Source organism: Porites lutea, chromosome 11 (genome assembly GCF_958299795.1).
Source record: "Porites lutea chromosome 11, jaPorLute2.1, whole genome shotgun sequence".
Lineage (NCBI taxonomy): Eukaryota > Metazoa > Cnidaria > Anthozoa > Scleractinia > Poritidae > Porites > Porites lutea.
In genome coordinates, this window is record NC_133211.1 from 28528635 (window position 1) to 28544979 (window position 16345).

General features: G+C 38.0%; 1 protein-coding gene across 3 annotated transcripts in view; it reads right to left on the reverse strand.

Moving 5' to 3' along the window:
• LOC140952877 (uncharacterized) overlaps nt 1-16345 on the reverse strand; it is a 136230-nt gene that overhangs the window by 58186 nt on the left and 61699 nt on the right. For all 3 annotated transcript variants that reach the window (XM_073402327.1, XM_073402326.1, XM_073402328.1), the window contains 9 exons: nt 14958-15296; nt 13403-13558; nt 12986-13141; nt 12079-12411; nt 8167-8499; nt 5104-5454; nt 4464-4784; nt 3599-3925; nt 840-1172 (listed from right to left, as the gene is read on the reverse strand). In XM_073402327.1, the coding sequence (XP_073258428.1) occupies nt 840-1172; nt 3599-3925; nt 4464-4784; nt 5104-5454; nt 8167-8499; nt 12079-12411; nt 12986-13141; nt 13403-13558; nt 14958-15296 (2649 nt within the window). The remainder of the gene's footprint in view (nt 1-839; nt 1173-3598; nt 3926-4463; nt 4785-5103; nt 5455-8166; nt 8500-12078; nt 12412-12985; nt 13142-13402; nt 13559-14957; nt 15297-16345) is intronic.

A 16345-nucleotide genomic window follows, 5' to 3' on the forward strand; every position in this document is an offset into this window, starting at 1 on the left:
TAGTGTCATTGTTAAGACGTAAACCAGTAAAATTTACAGGTTGAACCATTAGAACAACTAATCACGACGAGCACGGAGTTGACTGCAAACTATATTAGTTTAAAAAATAACTAAGATAGTACGCGTGTTCTCATTGGCCGAGAGGAGTGTTTGCATGAGAGTATGTAAACATGGTTGTGGCGTCAAGTTGTTTGGCTTTTCGCTCGCTAATCACGCAAGCACGAATTTGAAAAAGTTTTCGAGTTCAAAACTCGACAAGTTTACTTTATTTACCCATTCCTTCGTCGGCTGAAACTTGGAAAATCGTTACAAAAAAAGGTGAGTCAATTTTTCTTCGCTTAAGCTGACATTTTAAGCGAGAAAAATCCGTATTTTGCAAAGCATCTTTTTGCAAAACAAGAGCTGATTACGCTTGCAAGACTTCGTGGACAAGATTTTGCGACTGGTAAAAATTTCTCTTTTAATTAGTGCCGTACAAAGAGTTTTGCGTTTTTTTCTCGGGAAAGTTATTTTATAAAAGCAACAGAAAACTTTTTTCCTGCTTGCTTAAATGTTAGCACAGTGTTGTTATGATAATGTCGTTCGCATGTTATTTAATTTACCTCCGCTACACTTTAGAAGACACAGAACTCGCCAAATATTTGAATCTTTGTACCATATGCTGTTACATGAAATCTTTTTCCTAGAGTATCTCCTTACGTTATTTTTGCTGGTAATGTTACCCTAGCTGTTCTTCATTCCAACACTATCCCACCCCTGAGTTTGGACCCGTCGCAAGCGGACAGAGCGGATTCTCCTGTCCGACGCATTCGATCCGTTAGTTTAACTTTAAAACAAACCTGTAACTTGACCAGCTCTTCCTTGATATCTTCATGCTCGCCGCCCATGAGGCCCAGTGACTCCACCTGCTGTGTTCCCTCTGGAAGCCATTTATCAATCTGGTCTATCAGCTCCAAGAATTCTCCGTACAGCTGCAAACTTTTCGCGACCTTGGACCGTCGCATACGTAAACTAGAACTTAGATCTCGCTGTTTGTGCGTGACTTTGGCGACTTCCGTCTGCACTTCAGTTCCAGGCTCAGAATGAATGTCCATGACTCGAAGAAGTTTTTGACTAGACTTTCTAATAATGCGAACGTGCTTATTCGTCTCCTCCATTTCCTTGATCATAGTCTAAAGATAGTGAAAAGTCATTAACCTATAGTGAAGAGAAAGACTTCTAGACGAATTTTACAATTTTGAAAATAATAATAACAATAACAACAACAACAATAATAATAATAATAATAATAATAATAATAATAATAATAATAATAATAAGGGTGGATATGGGACCCATGTCCAGGTGGCCCGGTCGTCATGCATGCTGTCTGGAAGGAAAGAGGTTTACCAAAGATAACAGAGCAGAGACTATATGACCAGGCTAGGGCGATCAGAAAGAATGAGAGGTTAACTTCCGTCGAGTTGGATGAGTAAGGAGAAGAATGACTGCAGTAGATAAAGAATTAGAGGAACAGTATGCCGGGTGTATAGACACAAAACCTGAACAGGTCGATGAACTAAATGGAGATGTGAATGTGCAGATTACGGACAATGATACGAGGAATGAAGAGGGGAGACAAATGATAAAGGACATATCGGAAATTATGAGAAGCGGACAGGAGTGGAATGGTGCTGGTTTTAAGAGAGTTGACAGGAAAGTGCTGGCAGAATGGACGAAGAAGGTTGAATAGAGTAGTTTCAGAGATACAAACTACCAATAAATTGATTAATGCAACTGCGATCTACATAGCAAGACAAGTTGGGCTCAAAATGGGCGGTTGCGAGGGAAGAGGAAGCAAAGAACCTCGGCGGAAAAGGAGAATCAAAAGCTATAATAAAGCTCAAGATGCGACGTTAGATATCCACGCGCGTGGTTTCTGGGAGCGACATCGATCAGCATTCTTCGATGTGAGGGTCTGTCACCCTAATACTGTATCGTATAGGGATCTAGAGCCACAACGAATTTATCCTATCCATGAGAACGAGAAAAAGCGTCTTTACTCAAAGAGAGTCCTGGACATCGAGCATGGAACATTCACACCTTTGGTCTTCACCACAACTGACGGAATGGGAAAGGAGTACTTGATGTATCATAGCCGTTTAGCACAGCTGATTGCCATCAAAAAAGGGGAGCAGTATGCCAAAACCATCTCATGGATCAGAACAAGAACCTCATTCGCACTCTTGAGATCTGCGTTGGTTTGTCTTAGAGGCTCTAGGACAAGAAGAGTGCCATGTGACATTAAGAATGTTGATATTGACCTCGAAGTTGTTGAAGGAGCCATTCAATCGGACTAGTGATGTGTTTCCTTACTTTTAAGTGGCAAATATTCGCCATTAACACATTGTGAACACTATTTAATTTTCCAATTTTTTGGTGATTTTTTTTAGTGATTATCTTAGTAAGAATGCAATTGACCTTGAAAATAGTTTCCTCCCTTTTTTAAATCGAAATGAATTGTTTTGATTGAAATGAAATGTTCCTAATTTGAATAATTTTTGTTTAATGAAATGAATTTTTTTCTAATCAAAACTACAGGTTTTTTTTACGGGAGTAATTGTAAATAGTGTTTTGGCGAAATAGTTTTTTTTTTTTTTTTGTGAATTAATTGTAAATAGGATTTTAATAGTTAGCATTGTTATCATTTAAATATCAATAGTCAACTTATTTTTCTAAAAAAATGTGGATTGGAAAAAGCTAATAGCTGGTATGAACAGAAGCCAGAGGGAGTGGTGGAAAGTGAAAACTTCAAGATACTGAGGTCACAGTCCAGTGTGATCGGAAAATTGATGCAAGAAGACCAGACCTTGTCTTTATTGATAAGAAGAAGAGAGAGGTTGTCATAATTGACGTTGCCATCCCAGGTGATGACAGGGTGAAAGATAAGGAACTTGAGAAGTTAGAGAAATACCAACTATTGAAAGATGAAATTGTAAAAGTGTGGCGCATGCGAAAAGTCATTGTAGTGCCTGTTGTTATTGGGGTCCTCGGACCCGTATCAGTCAACTTTAAGGAGTACATGAAGCGAACCGGCGTGAACAGCAGGTTGGAAGTTATCCAAAAAACAGCAATAATAATAATAATAATAATAATAATAATAATAATAATAATAATAATAATAATAATAATAATAATAATAGTAATTCCGTTATTTACCCTCGGCAGCATTTATAGCACTAATGCTAGTGAGGGCGTGCAAATGCATGAAACAAATAATCTAAATCACACATAACAGGGTTAAGAATCCCAACTGGCCGGAGGCAAACCACCTGGCTATTTAAAAGCATGGCCGAGGATTTGAACCTGCAACTATCGTGAACAAATCCAACTAGCGGTCATAGCGGGTCTTGAACTCGGGGCCTTCAAGTGCAGCGCTTTAACCATTCGGCCACGCTGCCTGGACTTTCAAGTCCTCTTTAATATAGCAAACTCAAAATCACCTTAGAAGAGACACCCGACAAACAAATCGAAATTTAAGGCAATAAAGTATAAAAAGTGTTGTTTCCCTCCTCTGTGCTGGTAAAGCTTGTCAGCTTGACCTTGCTGTCTCACTTACATCAACTTTGCCTAACTCATCTTGTCCTTTATTCAAGTCCACCGGCGCCTGAGCCTCAACAGAGTCCTCCACTGCACAGAACACTTCCTGGACAGGCTCAAGCTGGGCCTTGTAAGTCTCAAGATGTTCTAAGGCGCTCTTAAGATCTTGCTCACGGGTCTGAAGCCTGTCTAGCACCTCTAGCATCGGAGTTTGAACTTCACTTAAGACTTTGTTCACTTTTCTGCTGGCCTTTAGGTCATCTTTTTTTTCTGAACAGATGGATGTAGCAGCCACTTGAGCAGTCGATAACACAGCAAGTCGGGAATCGGCTTCCACCTGAAGCTCCTGGACGCGAAACGGAAAAAAATTGGTTTTAAAATGGATAACACTGAATTTTTATTTGAAAACATTTCGAACTTCAAGTTACGCATAAAGGTGAGCAAGCAAAATTAATTACAACTATAAAACTAATCAAACGCTACTAAGCACCTTCAAACAGCGTTAACATTTTCAACCTTTCAGCTGTGCGTTAATACGCCACAACGCAAAAGATCAAGGTAAGGGTGTAAATATGGCTCTTCCGTATTACAGTTCAATATGACAAATTTTTTCACTATTTTAAACAACAAAAAATGCTTTTTCCCGAAATTTTCATTCACAGATACTTGCACAGGCAGCGAAGACCTGTATTAAACAAACATATGCGTCAGTAAGTTCCAAACGTCGCCTCCCATATTTTCTTTAAAACCTTAAACAAACCAATATTTAGCAGACAAAGGGCCGACACTATCGAAGGTCAAGACGGTATTTCCTTATAAAAGGTTTGACTGTATGTGTAAAAGTGTTCTGATAAATTTTACACTTTTCACATATTTTGGTTCACCTGTAGTTCATGTAACTGTTTGTTAATGGTTTCTGCTTCGTTGTGAATTGGTTCCTGGGCTTCAAGTCTGTCAAACACATCATTCAGATAAACTCTCAGCTCCTCAGTTGAAGTGCTAAATGTTGTTAAATCGTCTACTAAACTTTCGAGTTTCTTCAAATGCTCGTTATTCTTATTGCCAAGGGAGACACACCGCTGACCAAGTGCGGACACACGTTGTTTGATTGGCATGAGATCAAGATAGTCTTGATCATCCTCTCTGATCTTTTCGCTCATTGCTTGTAACTGAGACTTTAAATTGTCAATATCTTCTTGGATGAGCTGTAAGACAACATTAATAAAGACACGCTCAGTATCACATGATCTCCTTAGTTAAAATAATCGAAACAAGCCCAGCTTTTAAATCTCACTTATCCATCTAAATCAGAAAGAAGATTATTTGGAAGCTTGGTGACGTCTGCAACTACACAAATTGTTTGGCAAACACTACTACAACTTAACTTCACTCAAACTTCATCCCCTGCAATTACTTAATCTGCTGAAGCAAAATAATTTTTGCAATGATTTTCACTACAACTACTTTTCACAGGTCTTTGTATCACTAAGTGCTAGACAATCTATTAGTTTACACGCTCTGTACCTTGGCACATTCTAGCTTTTTCTTTCCAACTTCCACTTCAATGCCTTCAAATTCACAGTCCTTCAATCGCCTTTCCAGCCTTGCAAGTTCATTATCTACAGGCAGAAGAACGCTCCTGTATTTTCTCACCACTTGCTCCGCCTCTGATACCTGACGTCTTCTTTCCAAGTAAAACTGGTTTACCTTACTCCACCTGTCAATCACGTCTTTGACGTCATTCCGTATTTGTGGAACACCTTGGGAAACGGATAAATCTTGACAGCTTTCTAACAGGTCATCAGCATTGTCCATGAGAGAGCGGTATACTGGTCGATGGCCCTCGATGTCTTCTTGAACGAACTGTTGCAGGTACTAGCAAAACAAACACTTACTTATTCACTTAAGGTGGCTCGACCCAGTATTTTTGTAGGTACACCTTCCATCTCTGAATCTCTTAGACTAAAACAAATTTGTCTTTATTGTAAAACCATTATAACACATGTATTACACATATACTGAACTTTATTATTATATTAGTTTTTGGGAGATCGGAATAAATATCACGTGACAATGACGTCTCAATAGTTTTAGCCCTAATTCAAATTGCAGCCCTTATCGGCATTTTCTTTAGAAATGCTTTACGCTACCTGTACTTTGGGTACTGGTATTTTGATGTGCGGAGTTTCACAGAAATCAATAAGAGGGATTTTAAGATATCTTGGAATTTCTACAAAAAGGGTATAAGTTATGCATGAACTGAAGGCTGGTTTTATTCTTTTGTAAATGACCTTTAAATACTCTACAACCGGCCAAACGCCGATTTCGAAAAACACACAAACATGTAAATCAGGGTAAAACGCAATGCTGAGCTCTTTTTCGAAGGCTACTTTCACGAAAACAGCCATTAAAACAACATTCGTCGATAGATTTTCTTTAAAAATTTTTAGTGCTTCAATCATCAGTGTTCAATAAAACCTCCGAATTTCGTGTCCATTGAAAAGTGTTAAAGTTGTCTAACATAGGTGCAAAACTGAGCAAATATTGGAGCGATGTCATAGACCTGGGACGTTTTTGCTCTGGGATTTCCTATTCTTTCAAGTTTAGCACAACATCAAATTCCCATGTAGCACGGGAGAATGTACCGGATTTCATGGCGTTTGGCATTAGGCAATTGCTGCCCAGATTGCACGACTTCAGTGCATCTCTACTAGGAAGAGATATCTTTTACTACTCAAACAGCCAAGGACTTAGGTGTGACATTGGACCCTTATTTGACATACGATGAACATATAATCAACACCGTTTCTACACGCTTTGGTAACAAGATCATCTTGACTATCTTAAAAACTTTGGTTTTCAGTAAATTATACTATTGTTCAAATGTATGGGCAAATACGTCAAGGAATAACATACAAAAGTTGCAAGCTGTGCAAAATTTTGCCCGCCGTATTACAAGTGGAACCCGCAAAAATGATCAAATCACGCCCTCTCTTAAAGAACTGAGATGGCTAACTGTTGCTAGCGAGCTTTTCTATCGTAGCGCCATTACGGCGTTTAAATGTATGTCGGGCTGTGCCCCAGAATATCTTTCCACACAATTTATTAAACGTACAGAAGTCAGTAATCGTAGAACTCGTAATTCACAAAAAACAGAACATACCTCTTTTAAAAACTGCAAGTGGACAAAGAACTTTTTATTACAGAACTGCAAGTTTATGGAATTCCCTTGACACGTCTCCTAACCTTTGTAGGAATGTAAAACTTTTTAAACAGTCAATTAGATCTAAGTTATTGCGGGAACTAAGTGAGACCTATTTTCCGCGGCTTTGAACATTTGAATAAATTGTAGATTTTCTTTATAACTAATATATTTATTCCGTGGTAAATTTCTCTCGTTTTATTGTTAACATTCTTCTCGCAATAGTAAGTGTTAGCCAGTTAATTTTACAATTTTTTTTCTTCTTCTGTACGTAATCGATTATTATTTTGTCTTTGAAAAGCTTCGGAAAGATAATGAAATATGTATGTATGTATGTACATCCCTTCAATATTTACTCAAATTTGCGCCTACGTTAGACAACTTTAAAATTTTCTATGTACACGAAATTCGGGGCTTTTATAGTACACTGATCATTTGCAGCACTGAAATTTTTTGAAGAAAATCTATCGACGAATTTTGGTTTTATCGCTGTGAAAGTAGCCTTTGAAATTGCCATAAGAGCTCAGCATTGCGTTTTACCCTGATTCACGTTTTCATGTTTTTCGAAATCACGCAAGTCTAGCCGGTTGAAGAGTGTACGAGGGTTATTTACAAAACGAATGAGTGATAAAAACTTTTCGGAAACATCCAGAAAGTAGCAAATTTGTCTGCATTAAGTCCAGTCTTCAGTTCATGCATAATTTGCCTTTTTGTAGAAATTCCAAGATATCTCGAAATTCCTTATAGATTTTTGTGAAACTTCACACCCAAAGTGTAGGCAGCGTCAAGCATTTCTAAAGAAAATGCCGATAAGGGCCGCAATTCGATTAAGAGCTAAAACTATAGTGACGTCATTGTCACGTGATATTTATTCCGATCGCCCAAAGAGTAATATAATGATAAAGTTATGTGTAACACATGTGTTATAATGGTTTTACATAAAGATAAATTTGTTTTGTGTCTAAGATATTCAAAGATGGAAAGTGTACCTACAAAAATACTGGGTCGTGCCACCTTTACTAATTAAAGAGCAATTTTGTGTGTTTTTGTCACTGTTTGACAGCATTGGCTGTTCTGAGGAATAAAAACATTTTATCGTCGTATTATCCACTCGTTCATCATTTCTGCATGCAGTTTCAGTATTTTCTTATTGGTAAGGGAAAAGCTGTGGGATCTGGTCACTGGTCTTCAAACACCAGGTAAGTGCAATCAGTGCGCCTCGTTTATTTCTTATATACTTTTTACCGTTAGATTCGCATATTTATATTAAATCTAATTGGAAATATTTGGAGTAATATATTACATTTGATTAGTTTGAATCATTTAGATCATATCAGTAAAGGCCCAATGAAGGGAGTTGACAGTAAAGGTTGCTGTTTACTTACTTTAACTAAAGTCTGCTCCCTAGTCAGTGCATGCTTCTCGCATAAAAGCGTCACGTGACAGTCTTCTACCATCTGTTCAATTTCCACTAACCACGATAGAAAGTCACTGACAGATTCCGAGTATTTTTTAGCTAGCGGTACAATTTCATCCAGTTGTTCCTCTCTTTCCACGGTGGCAAAATACACATCACTCCAGCGTTTTTCAAGATCATCCAAGTCCTTTTGAAGAGTGTTACGTTTGGGGCCTGGTTCGGTTTTTTCCAAAACTTCGCGGCCAAGTTTAAGAAGCTCGCTAAAAACAATCTCTCTGAAGGTCACATCCAGGTATATTGACTGAAAATGATGAGAAAAAGAACTGAGTATCCCGTGAGGCACTTTATTTATGACGGAGACTTTTTTGGTCTTTTGCGGGAACTAATTAACTGGGCTGCCTGTGGCGAGCCCAGTTTATAAAATAAGTTCCATTTTCTTCTCGGGGTGGGGAGTGGGGGGGGGGGGGGGGTTATTTCTGGAAAGTCGTGTCGTAGTGGCGGTGCACCGTCCGGCTCTTCTAATCTTGACACTATTTCAGAGCATTATCTAGAAGGTTAATGTTAGAGAGTACTCCCTGAGGATTTATGTCGTCAAAATGAACAGTATCAATTATTAACTTAGGAACGATAAAGCATGTTAAGCGAAGGTAGCCATTAAATGAAGACGTGTTTTAAGCTAGCGTACTGCGCTTTTTTATCGTCTCCTTCAAAAGATTCTACGTTTAAACCGCTTGATGATTTTTTCCCTTCTAAAGGTGATTGCAAATCTCTCTCTTTCTGTAGCTAGTGTGTGTCTGTGTGCGCGCATCTATTGAATAAAGACGTCTCTCAAGCTATCATTGACACTTTTTCAGTGCCTTCTTTAAAAGATGGTAGGATGGGTCGCTTTCGAGGTTTCTCTTCGGTTTATGTTGAAGTTTAAACCGTTTAATTTCTCACGGAGTCCCTCAGGGTTTGTGCTAGGTCCTCTTATGTTTCTCTTTTATATTAATGACTTCAGTAATTGCACCAAATTATTTGACTTTCACATTTTGCAAATGATACTAATTTATTAATTCCAATCGCAGTCTAGCTGAACTAGAGGATGTTATTAATAATAATCTAAAATTTGTCTTCTATTGGCTTATGGCAAACAAGCTCTCATTAAAAGTCGGCAAGACAAATTTCATTATTTTTCACCCTCCTCAAAAGTGAACAGGTCACGCAGTCAAATTATTAATTGCCAATAGGGAGATTAAACAAGAAAAATTCAAAAAAATCCATTTCAAAAAAAATTAAGCGCTGTATTGGAATACTTTCTAAAATTACGTACTTTGTTAGCCAACAAGTCCTTGTTCAGTTATACTACACACTTATTTATCCTTTCTGGCTTATAGCTTAATTACCTTGGGAAATACATATCCAACTTCTCTACCGCCTTTACAGAGAAAAGCAGTTAGAATAATAACCTTTTCTGATTTTAATTCTCATTCTAGTCCTCTCTTTTGCAAGTTTGGGATACTTAAATTAGGGGATTTAATATATTTTGACAGTGCTCTTTTTATGCATGATCACTATTCAAATAGACTCCCAAGCACTTTCAGTAATTTTGTTAAAAGCATTAATAAAGTACATCACTATGCAAACAGACTGGCCTCTAAGAAGTCTTATTATTTAACGAAAGTTAGGACGAATTATGGGAAGATTTATATCCGTTTCAGTGGAATGCTATTAACGAAGATCTCAAATCAGCGAATCGTTTTCGCTTTAAAAAGCTTTTATCAGAATCTGTCATCTCCAAATATTGATTGGTGTACTTTATTTGCAGCTAATCGGAGCGCAGCTATTGTTTTGTTTTGCTTCTTTGTTTATTCGTTTGTGTATTTGTTTGTTTTTGTGTGCATTTGTCTATTTATAAAAACTTAAATATCTAGTTACTTTTCCGCATGGCCCAGCCAGCCAGCCACTCAGCGAGATAAGCTTTTGCTATTTCTGAGTGGCTGTGCTCTCTTTCTATCACAATAATTTTCTTTTAATTATTCTTCACCTTTGTATCAAGAGCACAATAAAGATTGCTGTTGTTTAAAATATTACGGCCATTGTCTCATTTTATCTAATTGCGATTCTTGCTCAGCGCGTGAGAAGTCATTCCTTACAGGAAAGGAATTTGCTCATGGCTTTAAACCCAATATTAGTCAAAAACAAAACTGAAATGCAATTTGCTTTGTTAGTTTTAAGAACCAGAATTGAGAAATGTTGTGCTTGTTTACAGTATAGTCGACCCTCTCGCATTTCATGAGCCGTAGAACGACAATGATTTTTGGAATTTCCGGTTAGGTCAAAATGGTGACGTTGTACTGTCATCCTAAAAGTTGCTACACAGCCCCGACTTAAAAATGGCACTCATTTCTGATAGCTGCATAAACATAACTTTCCTAAATTTACCGGACATCTTCCGACGGTACATCTGCTAAGCGACATTAATTTAAACTTTTTAGTACGCAATATTGCCAACGTAATGCAAGGAACTTTGTAACATCGCGCGCGATTTAAATTCAACGGCGATTTCAAAATATGTAACACTGAAGATGACGGATGTACCGTCGAAACACGTCTGGTAAATTAAAGAAAGTTATGTGTATGCGGCTATATTGACGCTGCTATCTAGGCCTCTTGATTACTCATTTTTCTTGTTACGAAAGTCTTCAAAAACAACAACAATCTTTATTGTGCTTTTGATACAAAAAGCGTAAACACATTAAAAGGAAATAATTGTGAAAAAAAAAAGAGAGCGCAGCGGCCACAGCCACTCAGAAATAGCAAAAGCTAATCGCGCTGAGTGGCTGGGCCATGCGGAAAAGTAACTAGATATCAAAGTTGTTATAAATAAACAAATGCACACAAAGACACACAAATACAAACGAATAAACAAAGAAGCAAGACAAAACAACGGCTGTGCACACAATAGCCCACTTCCGAGTTCCAAAAACCCTCACTGTCAAAATGATGCTAGGTGCACAACCTTTCTTGTGAAAATGAGTTTTATTTGCATGAGAATGGAAAATGATTTCCATATCAAAGGCTGAGCACCTACCCTCGTTTTGAAACAGAGGCCCCGGGGTAACTCGGAAATGGCCTATTAGCTGCATACAGGTACAATGTTCAAGTGCTATGTCACGCAATGGTCAGCGACAAGGTTATGTGGTGGCCTGAATGTGTAAGCCACCCCTCCCCCCCAAAAAATCGCCCTTGGCAGGCCAGTTAAAATTGCTTTTCGGCGATTCTTGTTTATACGAAGAAATTTCATTGTCTCAGTATTTTCATTGAAAGTAAACGAAAAATTCACGTGCTTTAATGAAGTCAGGTAAAAATAAAACACCGTTATCACTCTAAGGAATAACAGTTGTCAGTTGTTTACTCTTGTGTGGTTTCATCAAAAGTTTGTATGTATACACAATGTCGACCGATTAAATAAAAAATCAAACAAACCAGCAAACGAATAAATTCTTTGCGCCGGGGATTACTTCTAAATAATTTTGGCAGCTGCTCAATAGTAGCATACAGCTGCAGTAGCCCCCGGGCTGGTGTGCTGGTAAATGTCCTTAAGTAAGTCAAGGATTTTGACTTAAGGTCCGAGAGCAAAGAGGACAAGGAAAAATTTAACGTACGTAAAAATATTTATTAACTTACGATGTTTATCCGTCATGGGTTTACTCAGAAAAATAAACACCATAAGGTCCTACAATGAAATGAAGCCTACTAAATTTCACCCAATCATGGAGCGTATTCTTTGTAAGATAATTTTACAGAAATTATGATTTAAAGAAAATTATTGTAAAAAAGCCGCTTAAATTATATTTTGGCGTGCAAAGTAAACTTTCAAAATGACAATTATAATTACCTCGTGGTCTTCCTTCTGCTGTAGGGCTATCTCGTATGTAGCACTAACATCTTGCCACTGAGCTGTAGCTCTTTCAAATTCATTTAGCTGATCCATAGCTTCACTAAGCGAAAGTTGGAAATCTTGACCGTGAATGACGATGTTCTGAAGGCGAGCTTGACGCTGTAACACAGCTGAATGCAATCGTTCGAAGGACTCTTCAATACTGCTGAACTTATCTCTAACCTCAGCAAGCAATGCTGGATCGTCCTTTTCTGTTTCACTGATGTAATGCGTGATGTCTTCAAGTATTTCAAGCTTTGCACGATATGTTTGAAATTCGTCGGTTACACCCTAAACGGACACAACAAAGGTCACAGTGAAAAAAGTGTTTCATTTTGTATGGATGAAATGTAATCCAGAAAGAAGGGTATGGAGTTATACTTAGGGTTAAAGGTTACTTCTGTTTTGTGAACAAGTAAAACTGAACTTTTTCCCACGTATTATCCGTTCCTTTTCTGAAACGGCAATTCTTGGTGACATTTATTAAGAGAATTAGTTTCATTTTCTGCTTGACCAATAAAATTAAACCCGCTGAACAGAACATTTCCGTGGTCCCGGATGATGCAGAAGATGATCTGTACAAGAGGTGCCTCTCAGCTGCAACAAGGCCTCACATGATTGGTTTGGAAATGACCGAACAAAGAAAACAATGGAACCTAGCCCCAAAACAAAAGAGCTGCGGCATATAGGGAGAGGTACGAGGCTTTACGTACTCCCCTGTGTGCAAGTATTGCATTTAAAAACTAGAAGACATTGAACAATGCTTTCTTGGTGCTATTCATTGAACTATACAATATGCTTGTGGTAAAAGATGAAAGTTGTGATCATTTAGATCAGTCTCAATTAAAATTCAACGTTACTCTACCTTAGTGATCGCTAGCTGTGACTTGGCCTTGTCACTGTCTTCGCTAACCGGCGAGAAGCGACTTATCTTGTCAGAAATGTCTTTCAACCAGACATCCAGTTCATGGGAAGTCTCCATAAACATCATCACTTTTTCAACATGTCTGGTCAATCGAACCTGTCAAACAAAATAGTAGTGTTGTGATATCAGATCGAATTTTATTACAGTAACATAGATGGCAACTTTTCTAAAAAATAAGGCTTACCCATTCAGTCGCAAATTACAACTGAAGATCCCTATTCACAGTTAAGATGTAAAGCATGTTTTTATATGTTCACTATTCATTCACCTCATAACTTGTATTTTATCCACGTATCACCTTGAGGAGAAGGAAGAAACTAGCATCACTCGTAAATCTTTAACCAATAAGGTTCTTACCTTTTGTCGTTTCAGCTTGTTAACATTAAGGTCATATTTATGAGTCACGGTAGCAAGTTGTTCTGCCAAGTTCACTGCTTGCTCAGCTCGTGGAGGACCAGAAAGTTCAACTACCTCAAGGTCGGCTCTCTGTTCCTCAAGGGTGGCAATAAGCTCCTACAATTTACAGAACAGATCCACTTAAAACGACTAAACCACTCTTGGCGGGGAAAATAGAAGCTCAGTTATTACATTGTCGACTCCGAGCCCATTTTTACTGAAGAGCTTATGGAGTTATGAAGGTTACACGCATCGAAACTAATGTACTCATTAGCTGACGAGTTGGTAAGGTTAAGAACACACGAGTAAGTCAATAACGAAGTCACATTATTTCAATTACGGTTACTTTGGTGAAAACATAGCCCGAAGTGCATTATGAGAGCAAGAACAATAAATTATATGTCTGCGCCAAAGCTAGAAGAGGGCTATCGCTACTTTGTGATGTCAGCAGAACATTGACACAAAGTTTTTCAAAACACTATAGGGCCGCTCTTTTTGCTCTATGGTGATATGCAAATGCAAGTTTTGAACAAGTTTGCTTTCAAACCGAGTTTTATAAAAACAATCTCAAGGCTCGTGTACAATAATAAATAGCATTTTATGACGCATTTATTTATTTTCGAGGCTTAATGGTTGAAAGAAGGTAAAAATGTCGACACTACACTTTTTTGTTTTGTTGCACTATTAAACTGTTCTGGCCCAGACACGTAGCTTAAAGTCGCCGCATAAGACTCTATTTCAAGATTATCAAACGTGGCAGGTTCTTATTTCTCATATGTCTTCAGATCGCTCTCACTTAGCACATTCGGCACCAATTCTAATTTTAATGATATCGATTACTGAGGGCTGAACTTCCTACAAGCAAAAAAGGTCTACTACAGTGCACCAAAAATCATTCTTCACGGGATCAACCTTAACTGAAACAGGGTTCATACCAAAAAATTGCAACCATTTTCAAGGAATTTTCAAGGAATTTTCAAGGACCACATTAGATTTTCAAGGACCACCTACTAAGAATATAATTTCACGTAGTACAAAAATGCACATTCCCAGTCTATCATTAAGACTTTAAGGCTTGAACTGTTTGCTTCACCAACTTCTCGACATTTTTCAGTTCACTTGTCTTAAACTGATAGTTAGTTACTGCATAAAACATAGAGCAATTTAAGTAAATAACCTTTAAATTATCTGAGCTATGATTTATATTCTGTCTTGGACAAGCGAACAGTATAAAAAAAATTCTTTCCGGGTCACTACATTCAAAGTTGAAGAAAATTCGAGGACTTTTCAAGGACTTGCACAGACATTTAAGGACTTTGGAAGGAAAAATGGAATTCAAGGACTTTTCAAGGACTTTTCAAGACTGTGCGAACCCTGTGAAATAGGTGTATACTTTTACATCTCAAACCTTGATGTGGGAATGAGCCGGATCCCTAATTATGCATATTAAAATTAAGTGTCTAATGGCTGAATATACTTCGCCCGTTTACTTAAAAATGATTCAATCCTCACGTACTTCAACTCTCACAACTTCATCTTTGCCTTTTTCTGTGTCCAGTCCGAACGTAGGCTCAGACTCGAGACAAACATCAACTGCTTCAAACGTCTGTTGCGCCGGCTCCAAAGCATTCTGGTAAAGACCAACGCTCTGCTCTACCACTCGATTCTGCTTCTCGAAATTAAAGCTTTCTCCACAAAGCTTATTATAACGAAAATTGACATCTTTTACTTCTTCAATGATGTGAGAAGTGTCTACACTGAGCGAATTGTCTTGACAAAAATTCAGCAAGGCTTTTGAAGACAAGTTCACCAGTTGATGAACACCTTTATGACTGTTTACACCTTCTAGGAAAGTCTGTAAAATACAAAAATAGAATACCGCAGACATAACTAACAACCACTGACAGTGAGTTACCCTTCTTGTGGAAGAATAAGACGACTTGTTTACCTCATCTACGTAATAGACAAAACCTTTCCGACCACCAACAAACTATGAAACCTTTAGTGTAAACAGGCACAAAAAAAGGGGAAAATAGAAGCTGAAAGGAGTTCAACAAGTGTGGTTGTAGTTCAATTAGGTCGTTGCACTGAACAACCAAAGCAGCCCAAGCAGCATTTTATTTCAGGACCTGCTTTTGTGCCGGTTAAGTTAGTAGAGACCTTTAGCATCAGGTAAACCGCAAACCGCAGTTACCCGTTTGCAGTTTCGCGTTTCTGAGATTTCAAACTTTAGCAAGGCGTTCAGTTCAGTTCATTTTTATTTAGCCAAAATATAATACAATACAAAAATAAATATAGGAATTGTAATGTTGCAAGGGAGCCCAGAAGAAACCAGAAGGCTTTATGAAGCCTGGGTTTACCAGTCTCAAGGAAGTAAGCAAAATAAAATGAAATTCGCGGAGTGATACGTTAAAAATAGGAACTAAAGAGAGACTGAGTTAAGTTATGAATTCAGTAACAAGATAAAAAAAATTAACTCTGGATTGGAACAGAATACTTTCCTTTGTTAGTACGGCAGAAAGGAATATAAAACTGATTTGAACTACGCGTTCATTGTTTAGGGCCGCCATGTTGTTTTCATCAAGTCGAAGTGCATCACTTTAATAGCCAAAAACTCAGCAATAATTAATTGATTCGAGATCAAAAATCCAACAAACACATCGCAAACGGATATAAAAAGCTAGTTTATACCTTTAAACGCGAGACCGTACAATTTTTTCTGGCAAAAAACCTTGCCGTAAATCACTTACCGCTGGAAGCCCTTCCTGCGGTTCAAACGTGAACTGCAACTGCAAACGTGACCGCAAGGCCGTAGTCACGTGACATTTTGCGGTTTGCAGCTTCTAATGAAAAACGTGATGCTAAAGGTCTCTAGTAGGGATACAACAACTTAAAGACTGCCTG